At 26.6% G+C, this 17,271-nt stretch overlaps 2 protein-coding genes across 2 annotated transcripts in view; one reads left to right on the top strand and one right to left on the bottom strand.

Moving 5' to 3' along the window:
- The first annotated feature begins 1,695 nt into the window (after positions 1 to 1,695).
- Positions 1,696 to 17,271, top strand: part of LOC134831570 (CCN family member 2) — a 65,331-nt gene continuing 49,755 nt past the window's right edge. The window contains exon 1 of the mRNA XM_063845325.1: positions 1,696 to 1,926. The gene's annotated coding sequence lies outside the window, so the exon portion shown is untranslated. The remainder of the gene's footprint in view (positions 1,927 to 17,271) is intronic.
- On the bottom strand, positions 14,186 to 15,449 carry LOC134828935 (zinc finger Y-chromosomal protein-like). Its single transcript, XM_063841924.1, has 3 exons — positions 15,209 to 15,449; positions 14,370 to 14,840; positions 14,186 to 14,316 (listed from the first exon to the last, which is right to left on the bottom strand). Exons 1-3 carry the CDS (start codon positions 15,447 to 15,449, stop codon positions 14,186 to 14,188), a joined length of 843 nt encoding a protein of 280 aa, XP_063697994.1.

The raw sequence follows: 17,271 nt of genomic DNA, 5'->3' as shown, positions 1-17,271 counted from the left end.
ATGTCCATATCGATTCTCGTCTTTGTTGTCAATTGACAAACCAAATTTTTGATGACTGGACAGAAATCTGACAAATATAGAAAAAATGTTGTTACTGAAAATATTTTTTTTTATAAAAATGTTGAATTATAAGCAAGTTTTTTATATAAAAAATTTAATTTTAATTTTTTTTGACAGTCAAATTTTTTAACATTTAAATTAAATTTAAAAATTTTTAATTAATTTTAATTTAATTTTTTTTTTAATTTTAATTTAAATTTTTTTTAATTTAAATTTATTTTTTTTTTTAAATAAAATTTATTTTTTTAATTTTAAATTTAAATTTAATTTAAATTTATTTTAATTAAATAAAAAAAAAATTTAAATTATTAATTTAAAAAAAAAAATACGAAAATTTAAAATTGTATCGAAATTATATTTTTTATTCTAAAATTAAAAAAAAAAATGATTAAAATTAAAATTTTTAAACTTTTTGAATCTTTAATTTTCATAATTTCTAAATTTTTCTATTTTTTGACGAACTTCAAAGCAAAATTTGATAAAAAATTGCCATTAACTCTCAAATTTATTTTTATTTATTATTTATTTTTTTTTCTTAATTATGGATCATCCGAAAAAAATAAACTCTCATGCTGATCCACAATCAATTGTTCCTTTCGTCGACTAATGACAACCAATTTCGAAGAATTTTCGATAAAATCGACAAAAATTTAAAAAAATTGCATTGCATGCCAGCTCATTTAACTTCAATTTCCGTATTTTTCTTACTGCTGAGTGCAATTTTTCCTAAAAAAAAAGAAAAAAAAATTACCAGACAGAAAATGTCTCAATAACAGACAAATGTGGGAAAAATTGTATCGAAATAAGTAGACGAGAAATAACGAACGGAGAAGATAAATTTGACAAGGAACAAATGGAAAATTGTTATAAAAACCGGAAATTGATCATTTTCTCTACTAGTGAGCTGCTTCTTCTTCATTTTCACTCTTGGTCCAATTTTCAAACGTTTAATATTTTTTTGAATGGAGACGCCTTTTTCTTTACAAAAACTTTTCTAACTTTTTTCTTTTAATTTTTTTTTTCAGACAAGCTTCAATCAAGAAAAACTTGCGAGAAATTGAATTCCGATCTAATCAAAGTGCAAAAAAAATTAATCAATCCAAAGATCTCAAAAAAGTTTCTTAAAAAGTAAGAAAAAATCTCAAGAACCTCATCAAATAAATAAAAAAAAACGACGAGCACGTGTTCCAGCATATTTTAGCAACAAAAAAAAAGAAAAATTCGCAACAAAAAAACAACAAAAATTAAAAGGGTACACACTCCATATCTACTCATTTATAGTGGAAAAGTTTTTCCCTCTACTGGATGGGATTTCTCTGTTTATTTATATAAATACAAAAAAATAATAAAATAAAATAAAAGCGGAAGTGCAAAGAAAAAAGTTTCTTATTTTTTTTATGAATTGAAACGAAAACGAATGAAATGAAAATAAATTCTGAATGAATTTGATCAAGAAACTTTTTTTTCGCATCAAGTCCATAGAAAGTCAGTCAGTGTCAAAAAAATAAAAACAAATTACAACAAAAAATTAAATAAATAAATAAATAATCAAAAAAATTAGAAAAAAAAGTTATAAGTGAAATCATGGCAAATAAACAACTTTTGTCTAGTGACCAGTGAAAAAATAAAAAAAAATCCTTGAAAGAAAAAATAATAAAATAAAAAATTATTATTTGAATAAATAAATTGAATTAACCGAAAGAAAAGCAGATTGCTTGGGAAATCATGCTTTAAGGTTTTTTTCTCTCTTCATAAGCAAGGCAGACAAGCAAAACCATCAACAACAGCAACAACTTTTTTGTTCGAAAAAAAAAAAAAAATAAGAAGATTTTTTTATTACAACAACAACGCAGCAACAACAGAAAGGTTGGTACTACCACTAAAGAGAGTTTTTTTTTATGTTATTGTCATATTTGAACAAATGTAAAATATAAATAATAATAATTTTTGTCATTCTCTTGTGTTTCCTCTTCGTTCACTTTGTTTGCATTGACAAAAAAAAAAAGTTTGTCCTCGTAGGAGAAAAAAAAAGTAAAAAGTGAACAAAAACACACATTTTTATGACTATTTGAAGAGCATTTTGAATTAAAAATGTAAATTGAGGAAAATTTTTTGTGTCCTTTTAATGTTTTTTTTTGGTTTTTTAAGATAAGCAATTTGAAAAAAAATAAAAAAAAAATTTGAGAGAAAATATTTTTGAAATGAAAAATAATTTTAAGGGTTCAAAAATTGCTTATCAAATATAAAAAAATATTTTTTTTAAATTGAAAGTTAAAAATATTTTTAAAAAATGGTTTAAAAATAAAAAAATGTTTTGATTTCAATAGAATTTTGAAATTATTTAAAAATTAAAATAAGTTTAAAAAAATAAAAAAAAAATAATTTAATAAAAAACATTTTTAATTTAATTAAATTTTGAAATTATTTAAATATTATAATTATTTTTAAAAAATAAAATCATAATAAATTCAATAAAAATCATTTTCTTAGCTTTTTTTTGAAATATTAAAAAATTATTAAAAATTTAACTTCTTTAAAAATTTTAATAATTTTTTTTTAAAGAGTACTTTTTCATTATTAATTTTAAAATCCTAGCCAGAAATTAACAATTTAAAAAAATATTTTTTTTAATTTCTTGATTTTTTTTGATCGATATTTTTTTAACTTTAATAAATCCAAAAAAAAAAATAATTAATAAATTTAATTAATTAAAATAAAAATTTAAATTAAAATTTATTAAAATTTACGAAATTTAGATTTAAAAAAAAATCTAAAATTAATTAAAAAAAACACTTATCTAAATTTATTTTTAACTTTCAAAAAATTCACCAAAAAATTGATCAATTCACGTTTTGTCTGACCTTCATCACTCACTTTTATATTTTTCCTTTAAACATCTTCTAAAAGTCCCTTGATGACAGTTGACAGATGCTTGCATGACTTCAAAAAAAAAATAAAAATAAATGCGCTTTTGTATCCTCAGTTTCAAAGAAAAGAGATGATTAATGTGCGAAACTTTTGAATTTTTTGACAAGACAAACTTGTATAATGATGAAAAATTACACAAAATTTAGGAATTTCCCTCATTTTTTTTTCTTCCAAACTCTAGGATGAGATAAAATTTTGCTTATCTGACCTCAGAGATTATTCTTTTGAGCCACAATCGATAATCCGCTTTTTTCTTCGAGTGTCGAGCAAGATCAACAAGGAAACAAAAATTTGTCTAATTTAACTCCGACTACGTATACCGAGAATGCCCATCATGAGTTGTTATTTTATTTTTCGAGTCATTAACCAATTTTTATACTAATGCTTTTTTCCCATAATCATCCTCTTCGCATCTTCGTAGAAGCAAAACAAAAAAAAAACTTCAAGTACGTTGAAAAAAAGCGAGCAAAGAAGGAGAAAAAACAAAAATTGGACATTCATTGCCATTTGTTTCGGTTTAGAGACGTTGAATGAAGGCGTGAGATGATCCTTTTTTGCCTTTCTCTTCGCCGTACGACGTTCTTTTCGTATTTTCTGGTCTATTTAATGGAATCATGACAACGATTACTTATTCTCTCGTCGGTCGTCCTCGAGCCGTGTGCTAATCTGGTCCATATGTGTGTGTGCGCTGGAGTGTGTTGTTTGTGTTTGTATGATGATGATGGTCATTATCGTTTATTATAATGCCACTAACTCTCATCATCATCTTTTTCTTGTGTCTTTTCTAAAAAAATTTCTTTAATGCGAGTTTTTGGGACGACGACGAGAAGAATTGGAGAGACCTTTTTTGTCTGATTCGAGTTTGAGACAAAGAAGACACTTTAACCTCAGTTGAGTTGGTGTCACCAAATGTGTCACAACACTCTTTGTATCACCTCAGGTGACGGTTACCGACATACATGGCAGAGATAATGAAGACATGTGTAATGCAAAATAAAGGACAACTCCCCAGAGGGAACGTGAATGAGTGAATGTGTCTCTGTGTTAATTTTTCGATCACATTTGGTGTCAAACATGCGTGAACAGATGAGGATGGGAGATGAGAGGTGATGGAGACGACTGGTTTTAAGTGATTTTTTGTTTTAATTAAGCAATTTTAAGCGTTTGAAAATTATTTGAGATTAAAATTTTATTTTAGATTAAAAATTATTAAAATTGTAATTCAGAAAATTTTAATTATTTTCATTTTTAGTACGAAGTTTTATAAAATATTAAAATTTTATAAAATATTAATTTTGCAAAAAATTAAAAAAAAATGAAATATACAAATATGCTAAAAAATTTAAAAAAAAAATTTTAATAATTTTAAAATGGTTGCTATTTTTAATTATTTTTAATTAATGATTAATAAAATAATTAATTTATTTAAATTTAATAATATTTTTTTTTAATTATTTCAATTTTATTTATTTAATTATTTTAATTTTATTTATTTAAATATTTTTATTTTATTATTTAATTAATTTAATTTATTTACATTTATTATTACAAATTAAATTTACAAAAAATTAAAAGACGTGACTTAGGCTCATTATTCCATTTACAATTTCGATCACAGAGCATAATTTTAAATTTCTTTCGTTTTTATTAAAATATTTTAATTAATGTCCGAATTATATTTATTTATTTTCTGCTCAATAGTCAAAAATTAATGTTTGGGGATAAGGATTTGGAGTCCCATAAAATATTTTGAAATACTTGCCCAATGCACATTATGTATTTTTATCCCAATGCGTATTTAAAATTTTTTAATTCACTTAAAATTTTTTCGAATTATTTTTCTTTTTTTAATTCAATTAAAAAATAATTCATTCAATTAAAATAATTTTTAATTCAATTAAAAATGCATTTTTAATTCAAAAATTGATAATTTTAGAAGACTTTTTTTATTTTCTAAATTAATTAAAAATTCTTAATTTTTTTATTTTAAATTTTTCCTTTTTATGAGAAAATTTTCCAAAAATTAATTCTTATTTTAATAAAAAAAAAAAATATTTTTTATTTTTAATCCTTTTTTTAACATTTTCTACTAAAAACTAAAAAAATCTGCATTATCACGCCATTGCTTTATTCCATCACCTCATTTCTCCCTAATTTTCCTACTTCCTCTTTATAATTCCTTTACAACTTTTTCTATCTCTTCTTACCCCATTATTCCTCTTTTTTTTTTCGCCGTCATCCTCATCTCCGTCATTATTATTTGGCAACATAATTTTCATAATCCTCTTTTTTTTCATTTTATTGCGTGTTTGTCCTCTTCCACTCACGAAAAATTTTTTCGTCGCTGTCGCAAATTGTAAAAAAAAATGTTGGAAGCGCGCTCAAGTACCATCAACACTTTTTTTTTGTACGCCAGATTTTTGAGTGAAGAGTTAATAATTGTAAGTTTTTAGTGTCAAGTGGCTCTTTTGCTTCTGAAGATGAAGTGGTATGCGGCAAATTTTCAGCTCAACAAAATTAATTGAAAATAATTACGGACGAAAAAGAAGAAATTTTTCTCGAGAGTTGTTTGAAAAAGCGAAACATTTTTATTATTTTTTTTTTGAACGAACAAATAAATGAGCAAAAAATCATTGGCTATGAAATTTAAACAAATTCTCGAAATGAAACGAACAAACAATCGTTTTCCATTTTCATTCGTTTTCTATTGTTCTCAAATGTGATTTTCTTCTTTATTGTGTAAAATTATTTGTATTTATTATGAAATTATTTATAACGTGTCTATGAATGGCAAAGAGGTCTCTGTCCTCTGTTTCTCTTCCATTTCATGGCAAAAACGAAACAAACAAGGAAATATATAGGTCGAAACCTTTCAAGCCGTTCTATCGACTTGTCCCCCTTAATTTGATGTCAAAAGTCGTGCCTGTCTAACCGTAATTTCCAATTCTGAATGCGTGCGTTTTGAAATTTTCCTAAATTAAGTTATTTTTGTTGTTGTTGTTGTTGCTTTTATTGCCATTTTCCTCTTCCAACTTGTTCGTTTCATTTCCTTTTTGGCTGTCTTTGAATTGTGTGAGTTTGGAAATTAATGCAAAATGATGAAATTTAAACCGAGATTTGAATCGTTATCGAATAAAATGGAAGGAGATGGTCTTTAAACGAACAACGAATGGGAGGGATAATTAGAGGAAAAATTTTGGCAGTGATTGAATGATGAACAATTCAAGGAATTATAAACCTACGTAAATTTTTTCCAGTCTATAAGTGTGTTTGATTTGATTTTTAGGCGAATCTTTTATTTTTAGTCGTTAAAATATGGTTTGAAGGCAAATTTAATGTTTTTCGTCGAATTAACGGAGACTTTGATTACGAGATTTTCCTCTTCATGAAATTTTTTAGTAGTAGATTTTATGAATTTTTTTAAGAAAAATTTGTTTTTAATAAATTTAATAAATAAATTGATAAAAATTTATATTTTAACTTATGTTAAAAAATTTCATTAAAATCTCAAATTTTTAAGAAAAAAATTTCCATTTTGAGACAAAAAAATTTTGAAAAAAAATTAATATATATTTTTTTTTAAATTACGAAAAATTTCTTAATTTAAATTTGGAAAAAAATTTACTAAATAAATAAGTTTTTTAAATTAAAAAAAAAATTAAATTATTCAAAATATTTTTCTCAAAATTTGAGTTTATACTGAATTTTATTATTTATATTTTTTAAAAATTTTTATTGTCAAGATTTAGATATTTCCTTTAGTAATTGTTACAAAAATAACCATCAAAACCAACAAAAAATTTAAAAAAAAAATTGGAAAAAAATTTTTCATTTACTCTTGAACATATTTTTTAAATTTTGGTTTCCCAAAATATCAATGTTTAGTTTTTTTCCTTTTTTTTAGATATTTAAATGCTCAAAATTAAAAAAAAAGTCACTAAAACTCTTTAAAATTTTTAAAAGTTATCTAAAGATTGTTCTGACAAAAAAAAATTAGAAATCGATTTTCGATAACTTTCTACTAATTTTTTTTTTCGAAACATGAACTTTTGACTTAATTTGATAATTTTTCTCATTTTAAGAAGTCTTTATTTCAAAATTAACAAAATTAAAATTAATTTTAAAAAAATATTCGTTGAGCCACACAACTTGAGCCTCTAAAATATTTTTCTATGACACAAAGTTCGAATAAAATCTCATTTTCGAACATTTCTCAATAACTTTCCTCCCATAAGCTAACAAAAAATCCACTCAAGTCATCAATTCTTACCTCAAGAGACCTCGTTCATGCGTTATTTTTCACCAACCTATCCATGCGTTCTTTAAAATTTCCCAAATTTTTTATTAGATTTACAAATTTCGATCGGAATTTCGCTTAAAAAAATCTAAAATACCAAGAAATGTCTTACTAATAGTTGCAACGCCTCATCATCGTCGTCATCATGATTCCACAGAAAAAAAAATAAAATTTCATTCTTCCTCTCGCTGCTAGAATCATCGCTCGAAGACATTTTTCTCTCGCACTCAGCAATCAGTTCCTCATCCATATTCCGATCCAGCGCACAACGCAAACACTTGGCAGGTAAATAAATTCAAATTTGTGCCTGAATAGAAAGTGAAGTAAAGTGAAAAACGAAAAAAAAAAATAATGATCATGTTGAATATGATAATAAAAATATTATTCGTCTCGTAGCATGGCAGGAGAAAATTCCGACATTTCCCAGGAGAAAACTATCTTTTTACGAGGAAAAATGGAAAATTGAGAACGTTGCGTGCGTCGTGTGCGTACTACACCGACACAGAGACACGGGAATACCTCAAATAAATTCAAATATTCAAATAAGGCGAACACGAAATAGACAAAGAACATTTTTTTCTACTGTTTTTCGAACAAAAAGAACAAAAATATGATTTGTTATTTCAGTGAATGCGAAAAAAAAATCGTAAAGAAAGAAAAATCTCACAGAAAAACGCACGTTTGATTCACTTTTTGATTAAAATTCATTCCAGGACGTTTTCCCGTGAATGTGGGTGAAATCAGCTTGGATTTCAGAGAAAAATAATGAGAAATAATGAGGTCACGAAACAGTTTTTTTTCACGTTCTCTTGTGTTTTTGTGTGATACTGATAATAATAATGATGCAAGAAAGATGCGACATATAATCTTCCTTTGTTGTGATTTTTTTTGTCTTTTTTTTGCATTCTTGTGAGAATATGAGAAGATTAAAAAGGATGAACAAAGGAAAGTTTGTCAAGTAATGCTTTTGTGTGGTGGTTCATATTTGAAACGTGCTTAATTAATGAAAATCATAACACATTCAGATCTTTTTTTTCTTTTTTGGGAGGAGAGACAAAAGATGATTAAAAAAGTAGAGAAAGAAAGACGTAGAAAGTTGTAGAAGTAAAAAGAAAAATTAGTTTGAAAGGGTTTTTGACAAGTTTAAGACTTGTAGGTTCAATATTTGGATGAAAAATTTATTTGAAAAAAATTAAAATGAATTTTTAATGAAAATTTAATTATTTCTGAATAGTTTAAAACCATTCTTTTGTGTTATGGATAAAAATTTATCAGAGGGACTCTAATTTATCATTTTTAATCATTTTATAACTCAAAACTGCAAAAAAATTGAAACTGAAAAAATTTTTTTTCTTTGACATAGTTTTGTTTTGAAAACCAAATCAAGAGAAAAACTAAATCAAAAACTGTGTCAAAGCCATTTTTGTCAAATCTTGCTCCAAATGGATAAAAATTTGTATTTATCATTTTTAATCATTTTATAACTCAAAACTGCAAAAAAATTGAAACTAAAAAAAAATTTTTTCTTTGACATAGTTTTGTTTTGAAAACCAAATCAAGAGAAAAACCGAATCAAAAACTGTGTCAAAGCCTTTTTTGTCAAATCTTGCTCCAAATGGATAAAAATTTGTCAGGGGGCTCTAATTTATCATTTTTAATCATTTTGTAACTCAAAACTGCAAAAAAATTGAAACTGAAAAAAATTTTTTTCTTTGACATAGTTTTGTTTTGAAAACCAAATCAAGAGAAAAACCGAATCAAAAACTGTGTCAAAAACTGTGTCAAAGCAATTTTTGTCAAATTTTGCTCCAAATGGATTAAAATTTGTCAGAGGGCTCTAATTTATCATTTTTAATCATTTTGTAACTCAAAACTGCAAAAAAATTGAAACTAAAAAAAATTTTTTTCTTTGACATGGTTTTGATTTGAAAATTAATTATAATTATTTTTTTAAATTTTTGTAATAATTTCTTACAAAACGACTTCATCTGACAAAAAAAATTTACCTAACAAGCACAAAAATAATTGTTTCCTCAACTCTTTCTTTTATTTTTTGATAATTTTTCTTTTTCTCGTTTTATTTATCTCTGTTTGTTATCGTTTGACACTCGGATTAACTTTAATCAATCAAAGCCTCATTTTCCCAAATGCCCAAAATTCCAATTTGTTGTCTTAATTAACGAAACAAACAACCTCCGGGCGTTTTTCTTCTTGCTCGCACCTCACGTACGCGAATGCTGGCACACGAAGGACGCACAAAATCAAATTAAAATTGACAGAAAAGCAATGAATAAAAAAATTTCCCGCATAATTTTTTTTTCTCTTGCTGAACGAAAAACGAGAAAACGATAAAAAAAATATCCGCAGTAAATGTAATTCTATCCACTTTTGTTCGTTTTTTTCGGTTTTTCTCTCTTTTTCGGTCTCGTTGTTCGGTAGATCCCTTAATTTATGTCTAAATAACGAAAAAGACAAACAAACAATAAACAAGTACGATTCGACTCGACTGCGTAAAAAAAATCCCACACGCGTGAATTTCCTTCCGACTCGTTCTCGTGCCGGCAAAATGTATTCATTACTGCGATGCCTGACTGAATGTAAATAAAAAGGCAACTGAATAAAGTACAAGTGAGGTTTGCCCAACTAACGAGTAAAAAGTGTCGCCCACAGAAATTCAAGAGGATTTTCCGCAGTACGTCAGATTATCCAGAGAGATTTTCGTCTCGTTGCGTCGTTCGGGTGTTTGTGTGTTTGCGTATTGATTCATGATGTAACAACAATAACAAATAATAATATAAAGTAAATTTATATGTAATGTTCCTGTCATACAATACAACGGCAGATTAATGCATTATTCATTGTATTTTTATTGTGAGTTTGTTCCTTTCGTAATTTTCACTGTTTTTTTGTATGACGAATTTTTTTTTCGCTCGTTGGCTTGTACTGACTTGGGAATATGTGACGCGCGGTTGTTTGTTATTTTTTTTTTTCGTGTTTAGTGTGAGACCATTAGAGACCTTCTCGATTCTTGGAACGGATTTTTTTGTCAGAAAATAAAGATCGCTCGTAGTCATTAGTGTTGACGTCGTTGCTTCTCATGAATAAATCACACAAAAAACGAATTGGAAAGCTGAATCAGCAAAAATGTCATTTTTGGCTAATTTATTGCTGTGGATTTTTTTTTTGTCATCATGACCCGTTCATGACGTCATTTTTCTATGTGAAGGTATAAAAATGAGTTAAATTTAGTTCAAAATTAATTTTTAGCAATATTTTTGCTTATTTTAATTATTTTTTGTAAAATTTTTTTGTTAAAAAAAAATAAATATTTTAATAGCTTAATTAATTCATTTTCTTTTGAATTTAATTAATTCATTTAAAATAATTAAAATGTAAATTTATTTAAATTTTTAAAAGTATTAAATTTAAATTAAATATTTATTTTTTAAAATTATTTTTAAATAATTTAATTTTTAAAATTGAATAAATAAATTTAAAAAAATTAAAATTATATATTGTTCATTTTATTGTAAAATAAATTTTAATAATCTTTTTTTTATTTACTTATTTTTATATTTATTTACGATTTAATTTAAAATTTTAAAAAATTATTAGTTAATTTTAAAATTTATTACTTAACAAAATTTACAAAAAAAAAATAAATTAAATTAATTTATTAATTTTTTTTAAAAAATAATTAAGCCTCTAACAAAAATTTTGATTAATTATGAAGATCAAAAAATAAAAAATTAAAATAATAAAATATCAGGTATTGTAATATTATACAAAAAAAAATAAATAAATTCATTTAAGTTATGAGAAATTCATTAGAAAATTTGTATTTTTTACGTATTTTTTTTAAAAAATATTATTTTTAAATTTAATTTACATTTTTTTTATTTTATTTAAAATTTTTTTATTTTTTTAAATTTTGTTCATAATTTTTAAAAACTTATCAAAATTTTTTGTATTAGATTTTGTATTATTTTTATTATTAATTTTTTTATATTTAATTTTTCAGTTGACCAAAATTAGAGTTTTTACCTTGTGATCACATAAGCAAAAAAAACATGAAATACACCCAGCGATACATAAATTAATTACATTAAAATGTAAAAATAATAACAAACAACACCCTCCCACGCCAGCACAAAAAAAGTTGTAACAAAAAATAAATAAATAAAATATGGCAGGAAATTTATGCGAGTAAAAAATTCGTTTTTGCCATAAATAACGCACGCGGAAAAAAAGTCCAGTTTCCGTGCCATTTGAAGCGAAAATTATGATTAGTGATTGCAGAACGCGTGATTTATGTAACGCAATATTAGGTTATTTAATGACTTTTTAAAGTGCTTTGGGTCGCTAATTGAATTATGATGTCGTCGTCGTGGCAGAGAAACGTGAAACAGGAAAAAGGTTAAATGTCATCTCTACGAATTTACTTTGGTCCCTTATCAGGTTTCCGGCGTGTGTTTAAGGACACAGCTTTAAGAAATTAATCAACGCGTGAAAGTTGGTAATTTTTTTCGGCACCTGCTTAATTTTTTTCTCATGCGCAGGGAAGAAGAAAAATTAATAATCTGCCGCATGAAATTTAATTTACTCGTCTCTTTCCGCCTTTTGGGTGTTTTTCGTATTTTAATTTGTGTTGTGTGCGTCTGGAATCGCAATACAAATAAGTGTAGCGCCAGAGAAAATTTGTTTGCACGGCAAGTTATTAATAAATACAATTTTGCGTTTTGTCTTATCTCGTTCTTGGTTTCGTGTGCAAAGACGAGATTTGGTATTTATTTATTGCGAGATATCATCATGGCTGTGACTAAACTGGCGAAGGAGATAAGAAAATGACGATTGACGGTGAAAATGTGAAAATTTTTTGAAAATATTAAAGAAATAAAAATTTCCTACGAGTAGAAAAGAAGAAAATTTGACGTTAAAATTTTTTTTTTATTTTTTTTTATTTAATTTCTATTTTAAATTAACTAAATTTTATTTTTTTAAATTTAATTTTTTATATTTTTTTAATTAAATTTTTTTTTTAATTTTGTCTAATTTTTTTAATTCAATATTTTATTTATACAGAGGTGCTCTTTAAATCCTTGTTTAGTAGTAAAGACTTTTTCACATTTCCGACATTCGACATGAGGTTTCAAAAGATGTTCTTTTAATTTTTTTTCAGTTTCAAACAAATTAAGACATGATTTATGATTGCAACTGAAAGGTTTCTTTTCATGCAGCTTTAAGTGTCTTTTGTAGTTACTTACATTATTAAATTTCAGTTTACATTTCTCACAAGAACCAAAAACTATGCGTTCGTGGATTCCCTTTAAATGTTTGACCAGTTCACCCCTGCTGCTAAAGTTTTTATCACAAACTGAGCATTTGTGAAGTTCTTTGTTCAAATGCTTCAAAGCCAAATGATCTTTTAATGATGTTGATGTTGGAAATCCTTTTTTACAAATTACACATTTGAGATTGTGATTTCTCTCGTGAGTGTCGCGAATGTGTCGTTTCATTCCTGCTGTCAAGATCATTTTATGGCAAAGCTCACACTGCGATCGAGGAACAGTTTTCAGATGAATTGATGTCATATGGATTTCCAAGATGGCCTTCGTCGAACTTTTCTGCCCACAAAGATCACAAGTAAATTTTGGATCTCCATGAGTTTTTCGATGATAATTAAATGAACCCAAACTGTAATAAACTTTTCCACAATCCTCACATTTTAGTGGTTTGTGATTCTGCAGATAATGTTCTCTCAATTTTTCTTTTAAGATAAATTTCGTGCAATGTTTGCATTTTCTCCTGTCTGGATGATCTTTGATAAGTTCACTGAGATGAATTTCCGAGTGTCGTTGAAGATGATATTTTGATCCAAATGATTTTTGGCAGAAGTCACAAGTAAATTTTGGAGTTTCTTTTGACATTTTATTGAAAATTGAACAATGTAGTTTGACTTTTGGAACTATACTGAATAAGAATTTTACGCAACAGCTGTTTTTATAATTCCTTTACTCAAATTTGGATCAAGTTACTTGTATGAGTCAACGAAAATTCGGTAGGGTAGGGTTTACTATACCCTTATAGGGTCTAGAATGGCTCGCACTGCGGTCTCTAAAGAGTCGTATTGTACTTCATACTGTTCAACGCCAGGGAATGGGTCTTAGCTTTTTACCTGTCATTTCAATCATAATGGGACGAAACACCATTTTTTAAGACCCTGGGGTCTTGAAAATAAGGCCTTCAAACTTTTATATGGAGAAATTTCGAAAATTTTATTTTTTTGAAAAAATATTTTTTTTTTTCATTTTTTCAAAAAATTAAAACTTCGGAATTTCTCCATGTAAAAGTTTGAGGGCCTTATTTTCAAGACCCCAGGGTCTTAAAAAAAGGTAATATGGTCCCACTGGGAGTCAGAAATTTTTTTTTTGATTTCGAGTTTTGAACCAACGTCCTTACCAAAGGGTTTGGTCCGATCCCTTTTTTGCCGATAGGAAGACTGAGAACTAAAACTAAACCTTAACAGTAAGTTTCCTAACAGTATATATTTTTCAAATATTTTCTAAATAATTTGACAAATATTTTTGTTTATTTCAATGTTTATTTTTAATATGAAAATTCAAGTCCGCTTGTCTTAAATAAGATTTTTCACATTGATCACAACTGTATCTTGTGTGAGGTTTGGAATGATGTTTCTTCAAAGCCTCTTCAGTTGCAAAATATTGAAAACATGAGTCATGGTTGCAGCAAAATGGTTTCCTCTCATGCATTTTTGAATGATTATTGTAGTTTCTTATTGTTGTAAAAGTTTTTCCACATTTCTCACACTTCGCAACAATAACTTGCTCATGAATTTTCTTTATGTGTTGTTTCATATCGTAATTACTCGGAAGATTTTTATTACAAATTGAGCATTTGTAAAGCTCTTGTCCCAAATGTTTCACTGCCAGATGATCTTTCAAGAGCCTTGCCTCTCGAAATGCTTTTTGGCAAAGAATACATCTCAGTTTGAAATTTTTTTCGTGAACGTACTGAATGTGACGTTTCAAACTAGTGCTTTTTACTATTTTGTTACAAAATTTACATTGTGATTCTGAAACATGTTTTAGATGAACATATTTTATGTGAGTCTCCAAGCCTTTCTTCTTTACAGTCATTTTTCCACAAAAATCGCAAGTAAATTTAGGTTCTTCATGTATTTTTTTGTGATCATTCAATGAGTTTTTACTAAAGAATATCCTTTTGCAATCCTCACATCTCAGCAGCTTATGATTTTTTGTGTAATGTTCCCTTAAGTTGTCTTTCAAAACGAATCTCGGGCAGTGTTTGCATTTTCTGCTGTCTGGATGATCTTTGATTAGTTCACTAAGATGAATTTCCATGTGTCGCTGTAGATTTGTTTTCGATCCAAATGATTTTTTACAGAAATCACAGATGAATTTTTCTGAATTGCTTTTGTAATTCATTTTTTGAACAATTTCGTTTGATGAATCGAATTGTACTGACGTTTTACCGACAATTTCCGCTCTTTTTGTTACTTTAAGCTGGTACAAAGCTTTAAGTTATGAACTATTATGATTCATTGTCAGTCGGAAACAAGTCGGTACAAATTTGAAGAAAAAAATACGTCAAAACTGGTTTAAAGATGATTTATTGGTCTAAGAACTTTATTTCTAAACATATGAAAAATTCATCAGTGATACTTTTTCTTATGACGACTCTTGGCAGTACTATTGGTAAAAGATTTTTCACAATGATCACAACTGTATTTCCCATGTTTTGAGCGATGTTTTTGAAGATCTTTCTCAGTTTCAAAGTGTAGAAAACATGAGTCCAGATTACAAGTTAACGGTTTTTTGTCAGACATTTTTAAATGTCTTTTGTAGTTACTTATTGTTGTGAAAGTTTTTCCACATTTCTCACATTTGGCGACAACATTTTTTTTATGAACGGACTTTATGTGACTTTTCAAGCTAGATTTACATGACAAATTTTTATCACAAATTGAGCATTTGTAAAGTTCTTCCTCTAAGTGCTTTAGAGCAAGATGATCTTGTAATTCTTTTGCTCTTCGAAAGCCTTTTTTGCAAATATCACATTTTAATTTGAAATTTTTTTCGTGAAAAAGTCGAATGTGTTCTTTCAATCTATAAGTTTTAACCATTTTGTTGCATAATTCACATTTTGATTGGGGAACATTTTTTAGATGAACAAACTTCATATGATATTCCAAATGTATTTTCTGCAAAGTCTTCTTCCCACACAAATCACAAGTAAATGTATGTCTTTCATGTGTTTTTTTATGGTATGAAAATGCATATGAATTAAAACAAAGTTTTCCGCATTCTAGACACTTTCGTGGCTCGTGAATTTGTCGATAATGTTCTCTCAAATTTTCTTTCATGATGAATCTTGGGCAATGTTTGCATTTTCTGCTGTCTGGATGATCTTTGATTAGATCACTGACATGAATTTCCATGTGTCGCTCTAGACTTTTTTTCTTTCCAAATGATTTTTGGCAGAAATCACAAATGAAATTTTTTGTTTCTTCGGTCATTTTGCTCAAATTTATTTTTTTTCCTTAATTTTCTGACTTTTACTGTAGAAAATTTACTTAGATCGGCTTGTTTTATAGCCGCAAACTCCCCTCTCCTATTCTTACTAATTTTTGCGTTGATTCATCACGACATCCTTTGAAACAAAAAATTCCGATCGTGCAAAAAACTGGTTTTGTCTTTGATGTTGATGAGTAAGTTTTACCTAATTTATCATCACAGCGCAAAATTATTCCTTCAACGACAACTATTTAAAGTTTAAACAAATTTTACATTTCCCTTCCACAAAACCTCAGTTGCCGCCGTTTTATTTGAACAACAGCTGAATATTTAATTGTTTCGTTTGCTTGAATGAAGCTGTCTCCGTGTCAGTTTTCTTACAAAAACACAGGAAATCTACCTGTCACTAAACCGAAAGAAAATAAACGCAAACAACTTACCTCATAAAATTCAAATTTTTGTAGAGGAAACAATTTTCTAGTTGAACTGAATCCGAATCAATTTCAATTGTTTATTTTGTTGCCTTTTATGATTGGGTTTATCCGATATTTTTTTGACCGAAATATCCACGCCCTGCAGCAATTTTTATGATTTAGACTCAAATTTAAAACATTTCCACGGAAAATCCGAATTTGACACTCATTTGTTGATTTACTCTGAAAAAAAAAATAAATAAATAAATATTTTAATTTTATTTCAATAGAAAAATAAAAACCTCACGTCAAATCCAAAATGAAACGAAATGAAAAATAAACCGCAAAACTGATTTTTTTTCGCTAGAAATTTAATGTTGCTGTCATGATGTCGACGCGCGCGACATGTTTCAATAGAAAAGCAGTCATAAGCCGTTGTTTGCTGCGAAAGTCAGTACCTCACAGCGGTTAGCGATGCTGCAGTGTGCCGTCTGTGCTCTGTCTATCCAGCGATCTATCAAACTAAAATTAAAAAAAAATAAAATGAATGAATTTTTATTGTTCCACACACAAAACCGACAAAAAATCGCTCGAAGCTGGGATTGGATGTGTTTCAAATCCGTCTGTTGAACTGAAAAAAAAATAAAATAAAAATAAATAACAATCTGATCCGTAATATGATGCGATGGCAGGGGTTTAATATTGTAATCTGGCTTTTTTGTGCATTCGATTAATGAAAAAAAATATTTTTAAAAACAGTTGTTCATTATTTTTTTTCTTTTTTTTAATGAAAAAAATAATAAAAATATTTTTTTTTATTTTTTCATTTAAAACTAAACTTGTCACAAAATTTTTATTTTAAAAAAATTATTTCAGAATAAAAAAAAATATTTTAAATGAATTAAAATAATAAAATTTAATTTATTTTCCTTTAAAATTAATTTTAAATAAATATTATTTTAAATTTATTAAAAAAAAAAAATAAAAATAAATAAATATTTTAAAATTAATTAATAAA

Source organism: Culicoides brevitarsis, chromosome 2, assembly GCF_036172545.1.
Source record: "Culicoides brevitarsis isolate CSIRO-B50_1 chromosome 2, AGI_CSIRO_Cbre_v1, whole genome shotgun sequence".
NCBI lineage: Eukaryota > Metazoa > Arthropoda > Insecta > Diptera > Ceratopogonidae > Culicoides > Culicoides brevitarsis.
Note: the sequence above shows the minus strand (reverse complement) of the source record. Positions and strands in the feature narration are given on the sequence as shown.